Source organism: Lates calcarifer, linkage group LG8 (genome assembly GCF_001640805.2).
Source record: "Lates calcarifer isolate ASB-BC8 linkage group LG8, TLL_Latcal_v3, whole genome shotgun sequence".
Classification (NCBI taxonomy): Eukaryota; Metazoa; Chordata; class Actinopteri; family Centropomidae; genus Lates; species Lates calcarifer.
In genome coordinates, this window is record NC_066840.1 from 15,662,963 (window position 1) to 15,685,958 (window position 22,996).

Genomic DNA, 22,996 nt, shown 5'->3' on the forward strand with positions numbered 1-22,996 from the left:
TGGTGGCTGCAGCCTATCCCCCCCTCAGTGCTTCCTTCCCTCCTCCTTCCTTCCTCCCTCCCTTCCCTTCCCTTCCCTGCTTAACATTACAACATTACAGTCCCCTTTCCCTTCCCCAACCCTGTTCACCTTTTCCTCTGCCTCTATTTCTTTTTCCTTCTTTAGTGCTTGCAGCAGCATGATGACATGCCTGCGCACTGTTTATGTTATCAGCCTCTGTACAGTTAGGACACGCAGTAAAGAAAAAAAAAAATCCCTTTGTGCTCAAAGCATGCTACCATACCCTGCACTGTCTAGCACTCAGGCTCTTTGAATGCCTCATTTATCATCTATCTCTCAATAGAGTGCTAAGATTGTAGAAATTGCTTTCCTTTGCAGACTTCCTGATAGGTAAGATATGAATTATCTCACTACTGATGTGTTTTCTGCAATGTACTGCTCTGTCTCCTGTTGTATCTAAAAGAGGGGCTGTGTTTGGTTCAGCATTTCTGCACTTAGATATCAGTTAACCTGTTGAGGGCTCTCTGTGTAACCCACTGAAGGGCTCAAGCACATGCACTTATCCTTGTGAGAGAGAGAGAAAGAGAGGGGGAGAGAGAGGGAGAGAGATAAAGAAGTGGAATCTGGCTAGAGAAGCACAGATGTATTATTCAGTTTGGCTGCAGCTCCAGTTGGACGTGACTGAATTTACAAAGGAAGGAGGGGAGACTACAGCTCTTACGTAAGCCGCTCATGAGGACGTCATTAATGTTGATGCATGATGCGGATGGAAACTGTGTTACACCATGTGTGAAGTAGGCTATACTGACATACAGAAACACACAGCATACAGAACAGATAAATCTGCTCCTATTTTGCCATAAGGTATAAGTAACACACAAGCACCAATATACTCAGCTTGATAGGTGTTAATACATTTGCACTAAGGCTGCTTTTGTTGAAAAAGTGGTATTTATTTTGAAAAGAAAAACATCAAGGTTGTATGTTTTTAGAGATCTAAGCTGGCAAGCAGCCTCGTCACATTGTTACCATGGCAACCACATTCCCACTGCTTTGTGTTACACTTATTAATGATTTTCATGGATTTCCATAGATTCTATAACACTTTGCTACATGTTAAATAGAATTTGCCAGTGGATTGAAGCACAGACTGTTCCGTCAAGATTGGATTTATTTTCCTTACGTGGTTTGATTATATTGGGTGGTTAATGACAACTGTTGTAGAGCAGGAAAAGGCAAAAAGGCAGTGTTTCTTGAGTGCAATTCAATACTTTTTTCACAGTCATATCTGTTGAAGAATGGTGGAAAAGGCCTACAACTATTCAGTGAATATATTGACATCTACATTATGTTTTTGTCAGTACTTTCCAGCTGCATTTAACAATAATTCATTGTGATAAAGAATCAATTAAATTGATTTGGCCCTATTTATGGATTACTGAACAGGTATGCGGGGCTAGTGCCTCTGTATGAAGTTAATATTTCTTGTTTGAAGTCACAGTAGTTCAGTTAAAAGATGACAAAGACAGACAAAACTGTCCAAGAGAGACACAAAACCACCACAAAGAGACTCAAAATGACCAAACAAAACCTTAATTTATCTACACTCAGAGGCCCATTGTCGCATAATCCGTCCATGCCTGGCTCTGGACCTAGTTAAGTGGCAGAAAAGTTGATGAATAGATTAACTAATGTTAATTTAAGTTTATACAAAAATCAGTGCTTGTCCATTATGAATCAATGAGCTTCCTAGCAACTGTCCAAGGACAGCCAAAAATCATAATTAATATTACTGTCTACAGCCTCTGTAAATTAAAGACTTTTTAATACTGCCAATATAATACTTGTTTTGATTGATATTGATTTCAGTGCTTTTTAAGACTTTTCGTGACCTGCAGATACCTCTTTGCAAGATTTTTATCAATGTTTATCCAGTTGAGATGCTGGATCGTGTCTGCTCCAGCTGATTCACTGGCAGTGATGAGCGCTCTTAAGATCTAACAAGGCTTTGATGGAGTCAGTAATCTGCATTATCACTTCCTCTGAGTCTGTTTCGTCTGATGCATATCCCAACACTACACTGAGGTGGCTGATACAGAGACCACAATATTGGTTTCACGCATCACTGGAGATGTGCCTCACAGTACAACACATCAGCAGCCCATGGGCTTGGTCTATAGAGGATGAGTTCAAATCATATCACTTCATCTCTGTAGAGCTGTAGGGAGTGTAAGAACACAGACAGAGAGCACTGGACTCCCATCCTCCATCCTCAGGCCTCTGTGCGCACTGCCTGCTGTCAATCAGATAGTTTGTTTTCTCCCTTACTCTCTTTGGCTCAGTCTGTTACCACCTCTCGATCCCTCTCTTCCTTTCCATTCTCAAATCACTCTCTCCTGCTTCCTCTGCTCCTGTCCCTCTCTCCCTCTCCCTCTCTCTCTTTGGCTGTGTTCTGTTTTTCCTCAGCAGAAACAAAAGACAGTGCCTGAGGGGAAGATCTGTGTAAATATGCCATCCATAATTAAAATGACTGCAAGACTTTGTGCTTATAGTTTCAGGCTATGCAATATATACACAGACAGACAGATATCCATATCGAGATGTAAAAACAGAAATATAAGGCATGAGCAGTATGCTTATGTTTTAATTTGTGTTAGATTAACACAATACTAATAGTAAGGAGGTGTTGTGCATTACTGGCCCACATTTGAACTAAAATACTGATTTTTAATTAGAAATATTTTCACTTCTTAGAGGCTGTCCTGGCTGTGACTGACACAAGAGGAATGGTGCCTCAAATCTACTGAGTTCAGACAGTACTTAAAATGCTGAGCGACTTCATTTGACTGAATCACAAAAAAGTCAGACTATCTGCTCTTTAATCATACATCATGATTGAAAAATCTAACCAGACCAGTATGAAACTTTGTCTAAAAGCTACATCACCTTGCGCTAATCAGCCACCAGTTAACCAATCACAGTGTTACGCAACTGTGAGTTTTAAGATGCAATGTAATGAAAACAGTAATGTGACTTGTCTCTTACAGGCAGAATGAGGTCCAGCACCTGTGTTGCACAACATTCAGGCCACTATCTCATCTGTTTCAGCCTTATTGACAAAATAACTCATCTGCTGCCCACTCAGCCAAGAAAATGTAAGCAGAAGCGCGAGAGGAATGAGTAGTAGCCCCATCGATTCCCCACACCCTATGTAAAATGCATGGTGGTGATTCACCACAAAGTTGACATGGCGAAATTACATTTCAGGGGTGCCTTTTGTGGTGTCTCGCAGCGTCCTGCACAATGCTGCAATGTTAACAAGAGACAAACACACAGGCCTCAGGATGCACTCATTCTCCAATTAAACAGCTTGTTTAATTTTTCTTTTTTCCTTTGCAGTCTGTCTTTCTGCATGAAAGCAGCAACTCTGTCTAAGTCGATACATAAATAGACTATGCATGAATAAATAATGTGTATGATAATGTGATGTGGTGCCTGGGGAGAGTAGGCTGGCAGGAAAGTGTCAATGTCACATCAACACTGTAAATTCTGCTGCGCCTACGTGATCTCTCTGGTCAGCTGTATGAGCTTAAAAGTGCAATTTGCGTATATAAAAGTTTTCGTATGTACCATTAGTCATACCCAGTCAGTGAGTGCACCTGAAGAATAAGCTTTAACTCCTTTGTAACAACTGATAATAAGAAGAACAAGTCAGACAACATCTATGTCAAATAATCCCATGTTTGAGGGAGTAGTGCTTCAACATCTTAGTCTAAATTGCAAATTAAATATCAGCCTTTCTAAAGCAAAATGAGTGCATGTTCCATTGGTGTAATATAATCACCACCTTCCATGTATTTTCATCTGTGATTGCAAAAAATTGTCATCACACATGCCTCAAATTTAGGCAGAAACCCTGATAGTTTTCATTTCTGGCTCCTCTGGGGCTTAAACTAAAGGCATAAACAAACAGCAGGAGTGGGTGTATATGACAACATTAATGAGACAACTACTCTAGAGACCGGCGGAGAAGTGAAGCAGAGTAAAGTTGCCAGGCCTATTACATTTCATCATTGTCTGTTTAATTAACACGTCTCTTTTACTCGCCTCCACATCCCAGGTCCTCCCCTCATGGCAGACCCAGCAACAGCCACACAGAATTAAATAAAGGAGCAAACAACCACAGGACCATTCTGTTCACAAATACAGTGTATTGGTTGGTTGTGAATGAACATTGTGAGTGATTCTACAAATCTGCTTTGAAGCGCTGTACTGGTCATGCATATGGAGCATGGTGTACTGTTATACTCTAAATCTGCACTGTGCTGTGGGAGAAAGGTTGACCTGAACCTCCATTGTCTTTCTTACAAATCTGAAAAAAATTCTGCCAAGTCAGAATCACTTAAGGCTGGCCCTAAATTGCACAGTGCTGTTGTTATATATAGATACAGTATATGCAGCAAATTATCACAACTTTTCTCTAACTTTTCCATCATTAGCATGTAGCTTGTCAACTAAAGCAGACTGCTTGTTATCCACTGTTGAAAATGGAAACTGGGACTGGAAGCTAGAGTGGAAGGAAGCAGAATGCAGTAGTCAGCTAAAGGGAGGCTTTATGTCAGCAGTCCATATCATTGAATCAGACTTATACAGTACTTTATGTAGTATTTTTATATTGCATGCTCTGAGACCAACTTTAATAAATTACAACATTTGCTGCATGTTAATGGACTGTGAAAGAATTCATATTTGCGCATACCAGGGAATACAAAGATGCAAGTACAGTACAGCAGTGATATGCTGTTGTATATTCCGAATACACAAATGCAGCATGTTAATTTATTCTCCATGTTCACATTAGCATCTTTACTGAGGACACAGATTGTCCCCATCATTCCCACTGCCTGACTCAGCTATGACAAACCTTCACCCAGCTTGACTCTAAAATCCCAGCTTATGTCACTAATGGACTTTCCGTATTATTGTTTTATTCAGTTCAGTTGCTTTTTAACCACAGGCTGGCTCTAAATTTGAGCTAAACTGGAACAATCAGTAGAGTAGTCAGGTTGTAGTAACTGTGACACAAGCAATGCGTAAGTTTTCCCAGGAGTAAACAAGCATTAAGCTATTTAATTGGGGCAATGAGGCAAACTGTTGAGTCAGCACCACATTAATGGGAGGCTAGCAAAGTGGCTCCTGATAGCTGCCAGGATAGAGACTGCACACATGCAAATGTGTCTGTTACTGTTACTGAGGAGAATTTTAGTGAGAGATGTATTACTGAAATATAAATACTGAGTCAACAGATGTATGTAGAACACATGTATGTCCTTGCTTGGCATGCTCTACATCAGTCGTGGGTCATGATCTGTTTGTATGGTCACCTTTGCCTTTGTGTAAATATTTTCCAGCACCCAGAATGGGTGTTGAGTAAGTGCAGACAATCCCTCAAAGCTCATATGTGTAGAATTTTTACATGATTAAGTTGTTGTTAGAATTATTTTGATGAGTTTTTGTTTGGTTTCTGCAGAGGAACATATCCCTTTAGCATCTGTGCTTGCATTAGGCCTTATACCATGATAGAAGATTTAACCCATACTGTCCAGCACCACCTAGAACCCCACATGATCACAGTCAAAGTCAATAGGCTGCACGGTATGTACAATATTTGGTACTCTGCCAACACTGCAGCATGCCTCTGCTCGTTATTCATCAGCCTGTTCCTTTCCCCAAGTCACAACACAGACATTCACTGGTAGCAACTGTTCCCACTCTCCCTTTCTGTGCTCCCTTTTCCTTTGGTGTTTACTCATGAGACTTAAAACAAAAGTTATGTGTACTGTATGTACTTAATTGTGAGACAAAAAGCAGCATCTCAATGCTTAAATCTGCTCCCTTTTGCTGGAGTTATTTTATTGAAGTAGTATTAGATGCTTTTATATGAGATCCTTTGATACACAGTGTAGTGTGGCTGTTTGACACCATACTGACTGGCCAAATTCAACTATTTGAGTCTGTAACTCATTTGCATCTTGGTTTATTTCTTGCAGTCAGTCACTTTCTTTTCATCAGCAAGATTTGACTGAGGTAATTTAGTTTGTAGTGTCACAATTACATTTTGTCCAGCATAGAACAACCAAATTTAAGGGATCCTGGTCAAAAATGTTCATGCTAGGATTATCTTATCTTATCTTATATTATCTTATCTTAAATGTACATTTGTAAAATAGTGTCTGAACTAAACTAAATTTACTCAGTTGTGGCACACTAAAAATAGTTTAAAAAGAAACTAAAGATCACATTATGAATATTTAAGACCTTAAAAAGTTCCTTTAATCTCCTAATTTCTGTGCGGGGGACACCAGAACTGCCTACGCATCACATTAGCAGAAACCAAGGGTACAACAGGCTAGTTTGGCTCTGACACATACAGACAGTTGGAGAGTCATCTTGGGTGCTGGCGGCGTTATGTAAAGTCCTTGCATGTTTCATCTCAGGGGGTCACCAAGTAATGAGCCAGCCTGCCGGGCAAGGGCTAATGTTGGCTGGGATTCATATCAGACACCCAATTTCTCCCATCATGTCGCCTGCCAGGCCCTGAGACAGCTTGGCTCTTCCAGGGAGCCTGACAAAACCCAGATTAAGGAGCAGAAAAGTCGTGCTGCTCTCCACATATACAGGATATACTGTACAGTGATATTGCCAGAGGTTGGAGAAAAGTTGGGATCAGAATTCTAACACCAGTCGTGTTTGCCGTGCCAGCCAGAAAGTGTTCTGTCTTCTTTCCCTGTGTCCCATCCTTGGTTGTATCTTTGTGTTGCTGCAGTAGAGACAGATTGTTTATTTACTTCCTTCTCAATGGTGTTTAAATGTCTGGAAAGTGTCCAGGGTATTCCACAGTTGCCTTAGTCAATTTAATGCCAACTCAGTGATCTGGGTGCTACGCAGCATCCTCCCCAACTTTAGAACAGCAACTACTGTAAAAAAAACAAAACAGCTAAAGCATCCAAGTTATATATTTAATCACCATGATGATTTATAATAATGGCTGTTTACATTGGTTTTCTGCAATTATGCTTATAGAGTCTAAGCCTTATCTGTTTGCTGAACCTTACCCCTTCACAGAAGTACCTTATGTTGTAATATGAGCAGACATGTGCATGTGTATGTCATAGTTTGAAAACGCAGGCCTCTTACTCTCACTCCAATTCAGACGATTCATGACTTGGACCCACCCCAAAATTCTTTTTCAATAAAATGAAATCTGTATCAGAAAGCATATGACTAATATTTATTGAAAACTTGAGCATGATGATACTCAAACATTATGTCATATTCTCTCCAGCATTCATAGCCCAGAGTGATCTCTCAAGGTCATTGTGAATGCATGTTTCAGGACAATGGATGGGTTAGACATAAATAATGCATACTGTTAATGAAACGGTAATATTTCAACTGTCAAACAGTGCTCTCTTGCTTCCCCAGTTGGCAGTCCTCTCCCCTTCATCAGCTCCCTCCAGCAAGGGTTTCTGTTCACTAAGGTGAACATTACCCTCTGCAGGTGTTTGTCAAATGAGCGCTGATGTAAGTAACTCAATTGGCCTGTATGACGTGCCCTTTACCTCCAACAAGCTCCAGCAGAGTGTAGCGCTCCCGAGTCATACAGCCTTGTTCCTCCTCATCTGTCTCATCTATACACACAAACACACACACCCTCGGCGGGGTGTCTCGCAATCAGTATGCCGTGAACAGGATGTCTGTGAGTCATTATCGTAGACTTAAATCTAATTTTACAGTACACATACGAGCGACCAAGTGGGACAGGCCCGGTGTGCTGGACTGAATAAACAACAACACAGAGGTGTTGCATCTGCGTGGCTGTACTGAACCTCAGCTGTCAGGTGTCGGTGAGACACAGCGGGATGCTCACTCACATACAAATGTGCATGGATACACATGCATACAAGTGCAGCAACAAAGGCATTTACCAACAAATGTACCAAATAATCTTCACTGCCCAGCCAACCATACATTGTCCCGTCTAGACAACCCCACAGACCCCTGCACAAAATGTCCTCCCAATAGTTTCCTCCTGGCCTCAGTGCCTTCTGCAGTTGCCTCAAGGACCTGTCAGAGTCCTTTTTTTCCTCAAAATCACTGCCATAAAACAACTAGCTCAACTTTTATAAACTAAAAAACGCACACATCTATCCTCTTTGTATTAGGAGAATTATCTGGTCACACTTGTCTGTCCAGCCTGAATTTTAGTGTGTTTGTGTGTGTGTGTGTTCTCGGGGACCTGCGGCCTTATGGCAGCCATTAGTGTTAGTCCGCTAATCCACTGGCTGGAGAGATAATTAGACATCGCACATCTCATCAGGCCCTGCCAACACACATTGACAGCTGTCTCTCTTTTTGCCCCCCTCTCTCTCCTGACCTCTGGCTCCCTCTCACATACACACTCAGAATGAAATAAGGACAAAAACAGATTTCCAATGGTTAAAAATCAAAAGGTTAGAATAAATTCAAAAGGTTATGATAGGTCAAAGTGCTAAAATGTGAATGAACAAAAGGGCAACTTCATGTTCCTTGCGTGTTGCAATAAATGGGTGCCTCTTCAATGTAATCATGAATACTAGGTCTATGTTCTTGGCTCTGTTCAGTTGCTGTGTGAGAGTTGAATGTCACAGGCCTCAGATCCATGTTTGGTATGATGTAATGGGTAGCAATCAGGCAGACAGGGAGGCAGTACTTCAGCAGCACTGATGATCATACGTAAACCATCATCACAACAGGCCAGTGTCACGCAGCCTCCCATCTCTAATCTGTGCTCCTGACTGCCAAAGCACTGGTTAATATGTCCTAATCTCCCCATGTTATCTCCTCAATTGCAAACACACACATTGACCCCGGATGATGGCGCGTATCAGAGGTCATGCCTAGATATTCAGGAATGGTTCTGTTCCTACTCTCTGATGCAGCAGAACTAAGAGAGACTTTTTCTGACTTGTTGAATATGAGTGCATGTTTGTGGCAGCTACTTCTGTAAACTGACTGAGCCTCAGACACAAAACACCACAGCAGCTGTGCTACATGGGCAACTTAGCTGTAGTAATATAATATGTGCTCCAGTCATTTGCACTGATCCTTCAATCGGTAGCAGAGGGCTCAGTGCAATCGTCAAATCGTGTTAAAGCACAACCTCTGACACACTGCATGCCACAGGAGTCGATCTGGCTGTAGAGAGCGAGGGACGCTGTGCTCTTATCCCCATCTCAGTCATTCAAAGAACACACCAAGCCTCAGTCAGATAGCTCAGCCTTACCCACTCTCATTCACCTCTGTATTCCCCTCAGTTAAATTAATCTAATCTTTTTAATGTCATCTCTGAAAATCAGTGCTGCGCTGTGAGTTTTACAGATAGGCAAGCCGAGGCCAAGAACCAAATGCACAAGCTGATGAGTGAGACAACTCATACCAATGTGAGTTTAAAAAAAAAAAAAAAAAAAAAAAACAGCTGATAGCCTACAAATCCTTACTAATACAATAATGCATGGCAATATAAATTTCCAACAAATTAAGTCAATAATAATTATTAAAAACTACCACCAAACATACAATGTCTGCCTTTTAGAATTCACAAACTAACAATCATATCAATTAGTGGGTAACAAGATCCATCTTGTATGAACTCTGCTACCGTAGGTGGGCAGGGCCTGAGTGCAGATCTTGTGGACAGAAATAGCTCTGTACATGTGCTGCGCTGTTTAATGAAGATTCTGACAAAAGGATCAGACAGACAATGGCTGCTTGAAAGATACTGAGCAGAAGGAGCGACAGGGGAGAGGTGGATGCTGCAGGGATGGGTTGAGAAGTATCTACAGTTGTATCAAAATCTAGACCAGCAGCAGGGGTAACTGAAATTTTAGGAGGAGGGGGGGGGTCTAGTTTTTCTCCTCTACCGACAAGATGCCCGAAGTTCCTGAACACACATCCACATATACAGCAGTGCATATACACACACAGAGATATGTATATACCATACATACTTCTGTTCAGCTATATAGACAGGTGGGACTGGTGAGTCAGACAATAAATTGTTGCAGAGATAAAAGCAGAACTACCTCGAAATCCTCTAGACCACTTTTCTCACCAGGGCTGCACAACACAGATGCACGCACGCACGCACGCACACACGCACACACACACACACACACAGCAGGCACTGCAGCAAGTAATGTGCTGTGTTGCCTTTGGAACTTTTGGATCCCTCTTCATCCTTTTTGATGGGTTCATAAAGACAGCAGGATTGAAGAATGCATGAATATTGCACACAGTTCATTCCTATTTAACTGTTCGCAACCCAAATCAAAGGGAAGAATAAATATGAGGCTGCACTGCTTTTGAGAATAGTCAGATTTAGCAGATATCTTAAACATACAGTCACAGTCAGTCTGTATTTATCAGCCCATTCTGTTAAATAAATAAAGCAGAATTTAAATAGAATGTGTCTGTAATTACAAAACATGTACACAACAGTTAATTGTGTACATTTGAATATGTGATTGAATATATGTTCATATCTGTGAAGCCTTTCAAAATAAGAGGATTTCATTTCACTACCAGGCCCAGGACAAACAAAGAGTGTAGTTTAGTTTTTATCTACCCCCCCCCCCCCCCCGGATAAAATCATTACTAGCACTCCTACCTGACAGTGTACTGCTGTTACCAATTACTAGTTACTGAGCATTTGGCTGGAGGCTGGTGTTGATTTCTTAGAATGATGTAATGCCAGCAGAAGGATTAGATAACATTGTGTTATGATTGCAGGCTTCATTACAAGTCAAATGCTATCCTGTAATAGTGATGCATCTCATATTATAAGCCTGCTGCAAACCACAGAGAGCCATTACTGATTTACTGCTGTGTTTTGGCCTATTTTTTCATACCTCTGTAGGGTTCTCTATCAGCCCTGCACAGCTCCTCCCACCTGCTATGTTCCAAACACTGGTCCACTACCATCCATTGTCATTATGTTCCCATTGATTTCTTTCTAGTGCTGACTTCACTAACAGGCACAGGGAGTGAAAGTGAAAAGTGGGATACTCTGCATTGGGTAGGGAACATGACCTATTTACCCACCCACTCCCATCAGTTGAGTCATGTCTCCTGTCGTGTCACTTCCAGCTTAGCCGATCTGTTCCACCTAACGCGTTGGGCTTTTAAGTATGCTGAAATAATCCATGCCAATCTGAACCATGCAATCACGCTGGCATATGTGCACACATTCCAATCTTTTTGTAGACATTCAAAGTCATTTAACCTCAATTGTAGCACCATAGGTTTAGAATTCATACGCAACTATTCATCACTTACTATATACACAACAGCTGAGGAAGCATTCTACACTATGCATCCTCCCCGTCTCTCTGATCTGCAGTCAGGCATCATGAGACTTGACTGTGCCATATTTCCCTGCCAGGGGAATAAAACCCCTCCCCACACCACCAACACCTTCCTCGAGGAAATGCATCAGTGGCAGGGGAAATCCAGAGTGTGTGGCCGGACTAAAATGAGCTTCATTAATGTTCACATCCAGTTCAGTGCACTGCACTGCACATTTGCCCTCATTGCATAATATTCACAGTTATTCTTGAGGCCAGACAAGGGATGTGATGGGGGTTATTCTGAGGACAGAGACATGGCTAATAGCTAAGAACACTTACTACAAACACCTGCATGAAAACAGATGACAAACACCTCGACAGACAGGTGTCAGTTTTTCTTCCCACCAAGTGAGCACAAGAGAAGCAAGATGTTTTCACCTCTGTCAGGACCTCTGTTGTTTTCTTCCCATTTCTAAATCAAGATACCATTGTTAGCCGTGGTTCCAGTTTCAAGAATAGCACAGGTCATCCTTATTAGGAAGTGTCTATCACCTAAGATGACAATATATCCTAAGTTAGCAACTCTTAAAAAAAGAAGCAAGCATGACCCTGTGCTCTTGTGCCAGTCTCAGAGCTTCCTTTGTATCTCCATCAGTAAGCAGACAGTTTAAGCCAGCTGGTGTCTGAGATGATGCCTTTAATCTCACTCCATTCCCTTCCTTGATGTGTCATACTGGAAAGGATATGTAGGACAACATCACTTCACTTACTGTATTCTGGGACTAAGACTGCTCTTGCTAGACAGGGTATAATTAGCATGGAGTTATTAATCCAAACTTTCAGAAAGTCTGAGCCTCTATATTTTGGCTGCAGCACACTTCCTTGATTTCTCTTTGATACCAGATGTCCCTCTTCACTGTGACGAGAGCCCATTTCCTGGGTGTGTTCTGCTTAATGGAGGAGGGATAACTTGAAAGAGAATAAAAGTGATTTTGTTATTTCTCATTTCTCACCATGATGGATATTGCCAAAGGGCTTCCATTGACTCACCATCTTTGATTTACACATGTGACTGTTCAGTCATCCATTTTGGCAGGGGAGCATCTCCCGCACTTGGTTTCCTCCTCTGGCTACCTCCTGTTGTGATGCTGGCACTGATAGATACTGGATGTTGTTCTGATAACAGGCATTTAGAGACTCATATTAGATTTGGCGGGTCTGCTGGCTGCCTGTGTGTACATGTGTGTATCTGTTCCGTATGCATGTATGTGTGCTTGTTGAATTATGTATATACACAACTGGATGTATGCATACATCATGGTGTATGATCTTATCTTCTACTTGCTCTTCCTCCGCTGGCTGATAGAGCAGTAATGTGGCATTAGAGACTCTGTGCTGTAGCTAACCTAGAAATAGGCATCATGTACATCAAGCTGATTGTCAATGGAATATTACACAAGTATAAAATTGCATTAAGCCTGGAAGTTGGTTTGCACGTCAGCCGTCTGCACAACTGAGCTACTTTCCATACAATCAGAACTGATTCCTCTTTACTGAATCAACATTATACTGTGGCTGTCAAAAGTATTTACACTATCTATGACTCCACACGCAGCAATCAGTCACAGGGGCTTTTAGCCACCTTTCTCCTGTTTACAACAACATCGGTTATGATTCACCCACAATCCCCCAGGCGACCTAAGAGCTGCAGGGTCATGCAGTTGGCAGGCATATCCACACACATTGCACAAATATATGCCCCCATAAACACGCACACACACACACAGATAATACATTTCAATTTCCATTAGTGGACCAAACAAAACTCCAGCCTTCTGACATCATCTCACTGATGTTTAATAAGTGAGCCCAAGTGTTAAATAAACCTGCTTCTTTTTCTTATGCTTGCTCAGAGCACCTCAGGGGCAAATAGGACACACCAGACTTTGTCAGATTTTTCACCGGAAAGATTCAGCTACAGGGTCTTCAAGGTCTGTGGCTTGGAGCTTTTTAGTAAAGTTCTTTGTTTGCAGTCTGGAGAGAAGTAAGGGTCAGCTGGTTTGGAGGACAAGAGAAACAGGCAGCCTCTGTGGCCTGTGGTTTTACACTGTTGCATGCATCAGGGTTATGAGAACACATCACTAGTACAGCATTAGTCATTCGGAGCAGGCTGCTGTCTGAACACTGGCCATTTCACACACCATTTGGTGCCTCTGATTGAGATTTCTCTGTGTCATTACAGCCTGGTCACCTACACACACACATATATATATATATACACACACAGTCACAAAGATGTATATACAAACACAAAGAGAGCAGAGGCCATGCAGTGTGAACAGTATGCTTTTAAGCTAAATTATGTCCTTCGCATGCAGTAAAATTAAAAAGTGGCAGCTTGTAGAATCAAGCTTGTGTAAATATATTCACCAGTGTTTTCACTGTGTTCACTTCAGTCATTTTTGTCAAAGGTGTACAGTACCTGCAACAGACAGCTAAGTTTATCTGCATCAATCACACAGACAAGTGAATTGCTATTTCCTACTTGAGAGTACAGGTTGATTCATTACATGCATGTGCTTATGATGTCCTCAATTTCAGTGAATGATTACAATAGCAGCAATCAACAATAAAATAACTGCATAGATATTTATGTTGTAAAGTATATTGTGCAGCAGGTTGAGGCACACACAAATGACTGAAATGTCACTTTTTGAGATGATTATCACCTTTGTTCCACTTTATGACTCTTGCATTATGTTGTGAAGGTCCAGATTGCAAATAAAGATGTACTGGATGAAAATTATTCAGCAGTGCACCTCCTCAACAATTTGTATCATTATCAGAGAGGCAGTTACAAAGTGTCTGGCAGATGCTCAACTCCTGAAATTGCTTCAGTTCTATGTTTCAGTGCCATATTTAACTTTTATTGATGTATAAAATAGAATTGTGTTCCTTTGGCTTGGGTAACAAATAGCTCTGCAGTTACTCTCTTTCTCTGTGAGACAAAATATGGCAGTGTTGATCAGCAGACAACGACTTTGAAGCCAGTTGTTATACAAAAGATGTGAGGTTAGATGACAAATGCCAGGCAATCCGTCTGCTCCTAATTAGTTTTAGCATTTTAAAGTGTGGTGGAGATGGAAGTGGTGGTGGTTTAATGAGGAGCTGACTGGCACGCAGCTCAGATTTCATCTGATTAATTCTGGGTTGATGTTTTTAAAAATATGTGTTTCATGTTATTTTTGCTGCAACTAAAAACAGGCAAAAATGCCCTGTCAATACGTGACAAGTCCTTCAATACAAAACTTTCTGGCACTTTGAACACCACCTAAGACACCAAATAATGACGCAGCAGAGATGATGACCCTTACTATCTATATTTAATACATCCACCACTGAGAAAGATGTGACATATAACTGTTCCTCAGTGATGGTTGGCTCCCACGGTGGAATTGTGGACACCTTTTCTACGCTCAGTCTGCATGTTTGTTTGTCCCCAAGGCAGAGATCATGCTTGTTTACCCACTGGGAGAAATAATGGGACTCGTGTCCTCCAGTTTCAGTCCACTGACTCCTTGCTGTCATGCACTGAACACAGCCCTCTGGTTCCAAAGTGGCGAGATAGATCACACAATCATTGCCGTGGGTCTGCCAGTCAGCCATGACTGTACTGTAGACCCCTGCCTCTATTGGAGCCTTGAGTGACTGATGGTTTCTTGTTCTGTAATACCCAACCCCCATTCTCAGAACGCATTCTACTCTCTCTTGCTCTCTTTCACACACACCCTCTCTTATGTATGTGCAGTCTCCATGGTAACGCGTGGTATCACTATGGCACTGGTGGCCTAGCATGCTGCAAGCTGCTGTTGTGGATTTACTGTACCAGCGTAGCGCACACAAAGAGCAGACAGCCAGCAAAATGCTGCCAAAAAGGCTGAAATGGTTTGAGCAGCAACCCTTTGAGCTTAGCAGAGATCACCCCTCTCTCCTCTGATAATATTTCACTTTATCCCCCTCACTCTGCTCCAAGAGGTTAAAAAAAAAAATCTTACGACTGCAGTTTCCAAAGGTATGCAAAGATATTAATTCAGCTGGACGTTAAATATCTCGATATAATCAGTGGCACGGTCCTCGTATTCAACTCTGCCCTCTATTAAAACACCATGAGCAAGGTTAACCTCCCCATTTATTCAGTATTTGCCCTTGGAGGCCACTTTTCCCTCCGAATTTAAAAAAAATCATTAAACCCTTGGTGTTATCGTGACAGCCTCGGGTTATTAATAAGAAGAGATAGCTTTAATTGTTTGGTTATATTAAATAATACAAAGGTCAACACAGTGCTCAACCTTGGCAGCACACAGGCCTCTATCTCCATTTTTCTTTGGAGTTCTGCTCTCTAGTGGCCAGAGATGGAAAGAACGGCAGGGTGCTGGGATCCTTTCTTTGTTTGAAGTCTTGTGGAGTTGGTTCCGGATATACAGACTGATCTGTGCGTTTCATAGAGCTGTGTTGAACAGTTAACTGTGTAAACACTAGCGCTACCTCTGAGCCTGAGACAGCAGTTTCTCCAGTAGACTTTTTCACAGTTCTGGCACTTATACACATGTTTTAGCAGTAAAATCATCTGTTGTGTATCAAATATAAATCTAATCTTAAACAATGCAAACATTTTAGTAGACTGCAAAACAAAATTATGTTCGCTGTAGTTTTAGGCATTACACTTGTGACACAGGTAGTTTATCGCATGTTCCGCATTCTGTGACTGCATTATGATGGCTGTTAACAGAGCTGTATGCCTTAAGCTATTCTCAATTATTTTCTCACCCTCCCACTGTGTGTATATGTATGTGTGTGCATGTGCGTGTGTGTGTGTGTGTGACTACAGTACAGTGAAGGTGCCCCCGGGAGGCCACAGTAGACTGGCATTCTGGGGCACTACAGTAATTAATGTACCCATGGCACACAGCCACACAAGCAACCCAAGCACACACACACACACACACACAAGCAGTTTCTTTGGGTGCGTGTGTCATTTTGTATTTCTTGCTTGACTTTCTTATTTACATTGTCTACTAGAAGTTGGTTACAGAGGTCACTTGTATCTGCGTTCACTGAGACAGAAACATAAGTGAGCCAGTAAAATATAGCTGTAGTCCACTTTTGTCAGACAAAAAGACAGAAGAGGATTAGAGCTGCATTTTCTTCAGGGACTTCTGAATATACTGATACTGAAGAAGCTACAAAAAAAAAAAAATCTGATCTGATTTATACTGTATATTTTCTTGTTTATTAAAAATATGGCTCTCTCCTTTACATATCTCACCAGTTCCACTTCTGCCATCCTATGCTATTCTGTATTTTTTTACTTCTCCATCATACCTGGGCTGCTGCTAAGAAAAGTGCTAGTAGCAGGACGGACATTATCAGGCCTACACACATTTCCACTTTCTTTAGTATAATCTTAGGTGTTTGATTAGTGTCACTGTTGTACAATGCAGCCCGGCTCTCATCACCTCCCTTTGTCCTCCTAACTGTCAGTGATAAACCCAGCCATCCTCCTGAAGGGCCACACTGTCACTGTTGAGTGATAGCTCCCAGTTTATCAGTCGTAGGGCGACTGGAGCAGAACCCAGAATCTGCTTGTGTTAGTGCAGAGATCCGTCTGTCTGCGTCTACTTGTGGTAGAATTAGAGGTATCTGGTGGCACCAAGCATGGATACTGTATGCTGCAGTGTAAATCACATGGTATAGAACTTCATTATTCACCCTCCAGAGTGCAGTTGTAACAAATATCAGAGGGTAGAAACAGAGTATGCCTGCCGTATGGTAACATCCTCAACTATTTCTATACTGCTGTGGAAAAGGTCACATTTTACAAGGTGCTGCATTAAGAACAGACTGTAACTGGGTTTTTACAGTATGTGGTACATATGATATACAGTAATATTGGTTACTTTCACTGGAATGTATGGCAGTCATTTCTGATACACATTTGTAAAACAAGAAACCCCTCTGAGTTTAAATTGTTTTTAAATGTGAGAAAAAAAAAACATTTTACTGTTTTTAAAGTGAGCTGTAAGACTAGTTAAAACTAATTATTATTTAATATCTTAACAGTAAAATATTAATGATACTTAACCTTTTATTATATTTGACCTGTGTATTACGTAAAATCTCTCATTTACAACATTTCAACTTGATGACATATTGCATTAAAACTACAACTTTATTGTGTTGCTGTAAGATTTTCGTTTCGCCTTTGGTTTTAGGAAAGCATTTGGAAGCTCTCTAACCTTCACTGCAGTTAAGACTGCTCATACAGTGCCAGATGTTCCCAAGATTATGATTCTATAAAACCTACTACAACCTTGAAACAACCTTTTGCCGCCATCTTTTCTTAGACTGTGCAGGGTTAAAGGTTAAACCCCTATCTATGAAGAACATCAATGCCAGTGAAAGGGAAAACTAATGCATTTATATCTATAGTATACATCATGTCATTTAAGCCACATCCTTTGTAATTCAATATATTGATACTGACTCATGAACAATTTATATTCCTATCCAGTGATTTAGACAAAGCATTTTGCATCACCACTCAGTTTCACTTTAACAAGAATATGTTAAAGTTATAGTGCCATAATTCCATGCTGGTTGAAATTACATCCTTAAGTATAATCTGTGTGTGCCGAATGTACACAATTTTACGACCCAGTTTGAGTTTGTAAATTTGAAGATGGTCAGAGATTGTAAGTAATGGTAAAGATTTTTTTTTAACTAGGATATGATAAAATCTTCTGATTTACAAGCAGAACCTCTACATTAAACTGAACACATTTGCATGTTTGAAGTGATGTTTGTAAAGTTCACAGAGTCAGACGCTAATTTAATGTGAACAGACCCACTCTAATAAATTGTGATTCAATAATCAGTCCTGCTTTTCTTATACTGACTATGATTTGAGTTTTGTTTTTGGGTGCATTTTCCCTTTACGGTGAATGCGCGTCTTTTGATAGCCTGTCCACTTGCTCCATCTAGTGTTCACAGCCGTGCATAGTCAGCAGGCACCAGAGTACACTGACCCTCAGAAGTACTTAGTGTAAGGCTCACTGTGTCTCAGAGGTCCTTAATCAGTCTAACATTACATACAGTGAATTTATATAGTGCCATACACCACACTCTATTATATTCCTTACGTAATTGGACTAATATGTAATAGAGCCCAAGAGCAAATCAAGACACCATCCTTCACGTGTTGTATTGACAGTAATTTATGCCGTAATGCTGATAAATAATCCCATGTCATATTTGGTCAATCTCAGTATTAGCCGGCTGATTTGTAAAAATCTGCATCTACCGTTTCACCGAACAGACACTTTGCCTAATGCATACTGTTGTCTCAGCTGACTGTACATCGATATTTTTCAGTCCAAAGTGACCAGGCCTGTATAACCGGTTTAGTCAACGCATTATCGGATCATTTTACATCATTTTTTTGTAATATGAGAGCAAAGTCTTCTCTGCCCCAAGAAGGAAGTACAATCCCAGCCTGCATTTTCGATCACTTTTCCTTCAATCCGGCCCTCGCTCGAGCGCAGGAATACAGTGAACACACCCGACCGCGTTTGCCGGATCAACAAGACCTCTAAATGAATGTTTAATGAGCATTTTAGAAGTCATAATGGCATGTCGCTAATGTCCTATAATGATCTTCCTGTTGATGGCCACGCCTCGATGCTTTCTCTTCTCCACTGCCTCTGACAGTTGTCTGACAATGGTTTGAACTTTGCTGAACGTAAGACTACTCGCCTCCACTTCACCACCCAGGGACTGCAAGTACCCAAGTCACTGTTTTGGGCTTCGCTCGTAGAGAATCATGACTTTTCCCTTGAGAAAATCGGTTTCAGGTATGGCTGGTGATCTCTTTACATTTACGCTGCACTTGTATTGTGGTTTTATTTTTGCTTAAGTGTGACTGAAGACAAAGCTTCCCAAGTTAGTTTTAGAGGTTTATGGCTTTTATTAGTGCTGTTTAGCGGTGTTTTATTTTTCTGGTAAGTGTTGATGTTGCTTCCACAGTAGTGAAACGTCTTGGAGCTGTCCGTGGTGCTGAAGTGAAGGTGCCTTGAAGCGAGAAACAGTGAAAGCATCTTATAACTTCACTGTTTTGCTCTGGAGTGTGGTTAAAGTTCTTCGAGTGGGTTTATTCGGAACACGTGTAAAGGGCTTATATTTTTACTGATAATATTAAATTGCAGAAAGTTGTTTACTACGTTCATTCTGCTTTTATTTCGCGAGATTTCAGACTTAACAGTGCGACGCCTCATATTTAAATCACCGCAAAAAAAAAAAAAACAAAAAAACAATCTCGAAGTGTGGTACACGGGTCTGTTATTAAGCAGGGGAAATAAATAAAACGTCTACGACAGTTTTGGTTGAGGACTGTAGATGGCACCATTGGTTAGGTTGTTAACTGTGGTCTGTCCAGGGCTGAGGGAAAGTGTAAGGAGTGACAGGGCTGGCGGTCAGGGGTGAAAAATGACAGAACATAAACTTTGGTCTGCGATTCATGAACACAGCGCTGACCACTCAGGTATTTTCGTGATGTAAATTCAGGATTTATCGGTGGCAGCCTATTGTAAAAGTTATATGAGAATGGACAGCTTAAAGGTGGAGGTATTCATCTTTTTTCCCCTGAAATAAAAGTTAATATTAATAATAATCCACCGGCTTAAGGCTTTCACAACATCACTGCTTATCCCCCTATATTCGTTTTGTATTAACATAACTGCTGACGTCTGATGTGTGCGATACATCAGTCATCTGCACGCAAAAGTGGGCAATGGTATTAGTCAACAAAAGCTGTTTGAATTACTCTCTTTACTATTTACTACTTTTTCGAATTCGTTATTTGGTCTTAGTCTTAGTCAGTGGTGCTTGACTTTCTTTTTCGTGACTTTCTGCCCAGACTTGTTCAATAAAATATCAAATATATGTGGTACATTCTCCCTCTCTCTCTCTTGCCTTTCTCCTCTTTGCCACTTCCACGCCCCCACGCCACCTCCGGCCCCCTTTTCTTCTTGATATGTAACATGAATTATTCCCGTATGACGGCCTGTATAGAGACATTCGTTTCCTATCTGTGCACATTGACTGGGTTTGTGTGTCACTAGTAAGAATCCCTGTCCTCTCCCTCCTCCTCCCCACGGCTCATTCTCCAGGTTGGAGGTGGGATGCTCTCAGCAGCGCAGCTGAGTCTGTGCTTTGCGCTGGGCTCGGATGCTGCATCCAGAATGAGGCGCCTCCTGCTAACACCTTGCGTTGCCTCGCTTCAGCAAAAGACCGAAAAACAAATGGAATCTCTTTAGTGATTCGTTCACATCCTCCGCGTTGCCTTTTCTAAAACACGGTGTAAGTCTCTCTCTGACAGCAGCAGCTTCAGTGAGGGATTAGGGAAACCAGATAAAGAGCACTGCAAACACTCTCCCGGCGTCTGCAAACAGGTGTTTCCATCCTATGGCTGCGCATTGAGCTTCATTCACGACTATCTGCCTGCCTGAATACCATGTGCGCGGCCATGTAGTTTAGCAAAACCGCTTACAGAGACTGGGTTTGTGCGTTTTTGTTGTGATGCTGAGAAAATTATACAGTTGGAGGAACATGCAGCGTGCTGTGCTCAAAGTCTTTGTACAGCTTCACGGTGGAACGTGTGGTTTTTATTTTTTAAGTTTCACTTTTTTCTCGGGGATACGACGGACAATTCCTGAATAACGCCCAAATTCACGAAAAATGATTCATTTGGAGATTATCTAACAGGCTCCAGCGCACTACTGGGACTATTTTATTGTCTGCTCCTCACAGTCCACTTTGCAGATTCCTTTATTATTTAACGAGTCGTTGTAGTTGCCTCAGATTGTCACCACTGCGCCTGGACATTTCACCTCAGAATCCAGTTTTCTGGATTCAAAGGGGGTGATTATCTTCAAGCTTCTCCGGAAGTTTTTTCCACACCGCTGCCAAACTGGCCATGGCTGCAGCGATTGCCAGCTCCCTCATTAGGCAGAAAAGGCAGGCGAGGGAGCGGGAGAAGTCTAATGCCTGCCGCTGCGTTAGCAGCCCCAGTAAAACCAAAGGAAGCTGTGAAAAACCCAGTCGACTGAACGTTTTCTCCCGGGTCAAACTCTTTGGTTCCAAGAAGAGGCGAAGGAGACGACCAGGTCTGTTGTGCAATTTCATCAAGCTATCATCATCATGATCACTAACTCGTCATCTCCTATAGGGTGCCATTATATTTTAAAAACCATCTAAACAAGACAGAATATACTAAGTACTGCTCCATTTCTACTTAAGATTCAAATGATTAATGCCCCTGCCAAAGTTGGTGGGAGAACGTTCAGGCTCCCTGGTGAAGTTTGTCCACAGAGAAGTCACCTTTGGCATCTCAGATTGTGCTGAGGCAAATATTACACTGATGCTTCATCCTTCACCATCTACTTATTTAGTCCACACTGGACTAGATTCACAAAAGTGCTTATTAAGTAGATTTGTGAAATCTCTTAAGACTTCTTCCCACTGTTCAAATTAAACTGGAAAATCAGTTAATCATCTGTCATTTAAAATTTCTGTATCATGTGTCTCTACAATGGATTAATACCTATGATTAATGAATGATGTTACTGAGAGACTGCACTTTAAATATAGTTTCTAGAGATAAGTTGACATATTGATTTAAATAAGAAGGTTGCAACTTTTATTTACAATTTCAGAGAGACTACACATTTAGCTCAAACATTATATTTCCCTGTATTTATTGCCAAGTTCTTTGTTGCTAAAAGTATTACAATTTATCCAAGTGGGAAAAATACTTGGCAGATAACAGACACCTAGTTTCAGAACTACACATACAAGTGAGCCCAGGTCCACGGTGGCTCTTACTAAAGCACTCTTATTCCTGCTGCGACAGAAGTGTGTCTCTGTAGCCTAAAGCACCCAGTTCCTTACAAAATCAGCATAGAAGTGACCATGACTGCATATCTGATCTGATCACATCAGAGCTCACCTTTTGCGAGTTGTGTCAGTTTCTCGACGTGCGTTGACATGACGACTGCACAGCTTATTCACTCCCAATCCACATCATTCATGTCAAAGTTGTTTTAGAACTCTGTATATGATATACCTGGAGGTTAGGGAGCCTGTTTATGCAACAGCATAACTATCCTACAGTTTCTGCACCCCTCTCACTTCCAATTTCCATTTCTATCCTGTGGAGGAAGCACTAAGTGCCAAGCAGAAGGCGTTGTCTGTGTGTGACTTACAGATGGTGCCTCACCAAACACAAAGAACTGGCATCTTTCAGAAACACAGTGTGGACTGTCAGTGTACATACTTTGGTGTAAGGCCTGCTAATGTAGCATGCACATGGTCATATTCGTCAGTGTTTACAGAACATGCTGACATAAGTACATTTCTCAAAGTATGCCTGTATGAGTAAATAATCCAATTTCAGTACTGATGCATATTTTCAGACCACAGTCCTTATCTTGGTGTCCTAACTTCACAATGAATGAACAAAGTTTTATAATTACAATATTCCTAGACTGAACAAA

General features: G+C 41.3%; 1 protein-coding gene across 5 annotated transcripts in view; it reads left to right on the top strand.

The window, feature by feature from the left end:
• Positions 1-22,996, top strand: part of fgf13a (fibroblast growth factor 13a) — an 89,258-nt gene that overhangs the window by 43,018 nt on the left and 23,244 nt on the right. The window contains exon 1 of one of the 5 annotated variants that reach the window (XM_018660409.2): positions 19,153-19,297. The exons of 3 other annotated variants lie outside the window; for them this stretch is intronic. In XM_018660409.2, the coding sequence (XP_018515925.1) occupies positions 19,267-19,297 (31 nt within the window). In that variant the 5' untranslated portion in view covers positions 19,153-19,266. Of the gene's footprint in view, positions 1-19,152; positions 19,298-20,470; positions 21,608-22,996 lie in introns of those variants that run through there. One more of the 5 variants, XM_018660407.2, reaches the window with a different exon arrangement.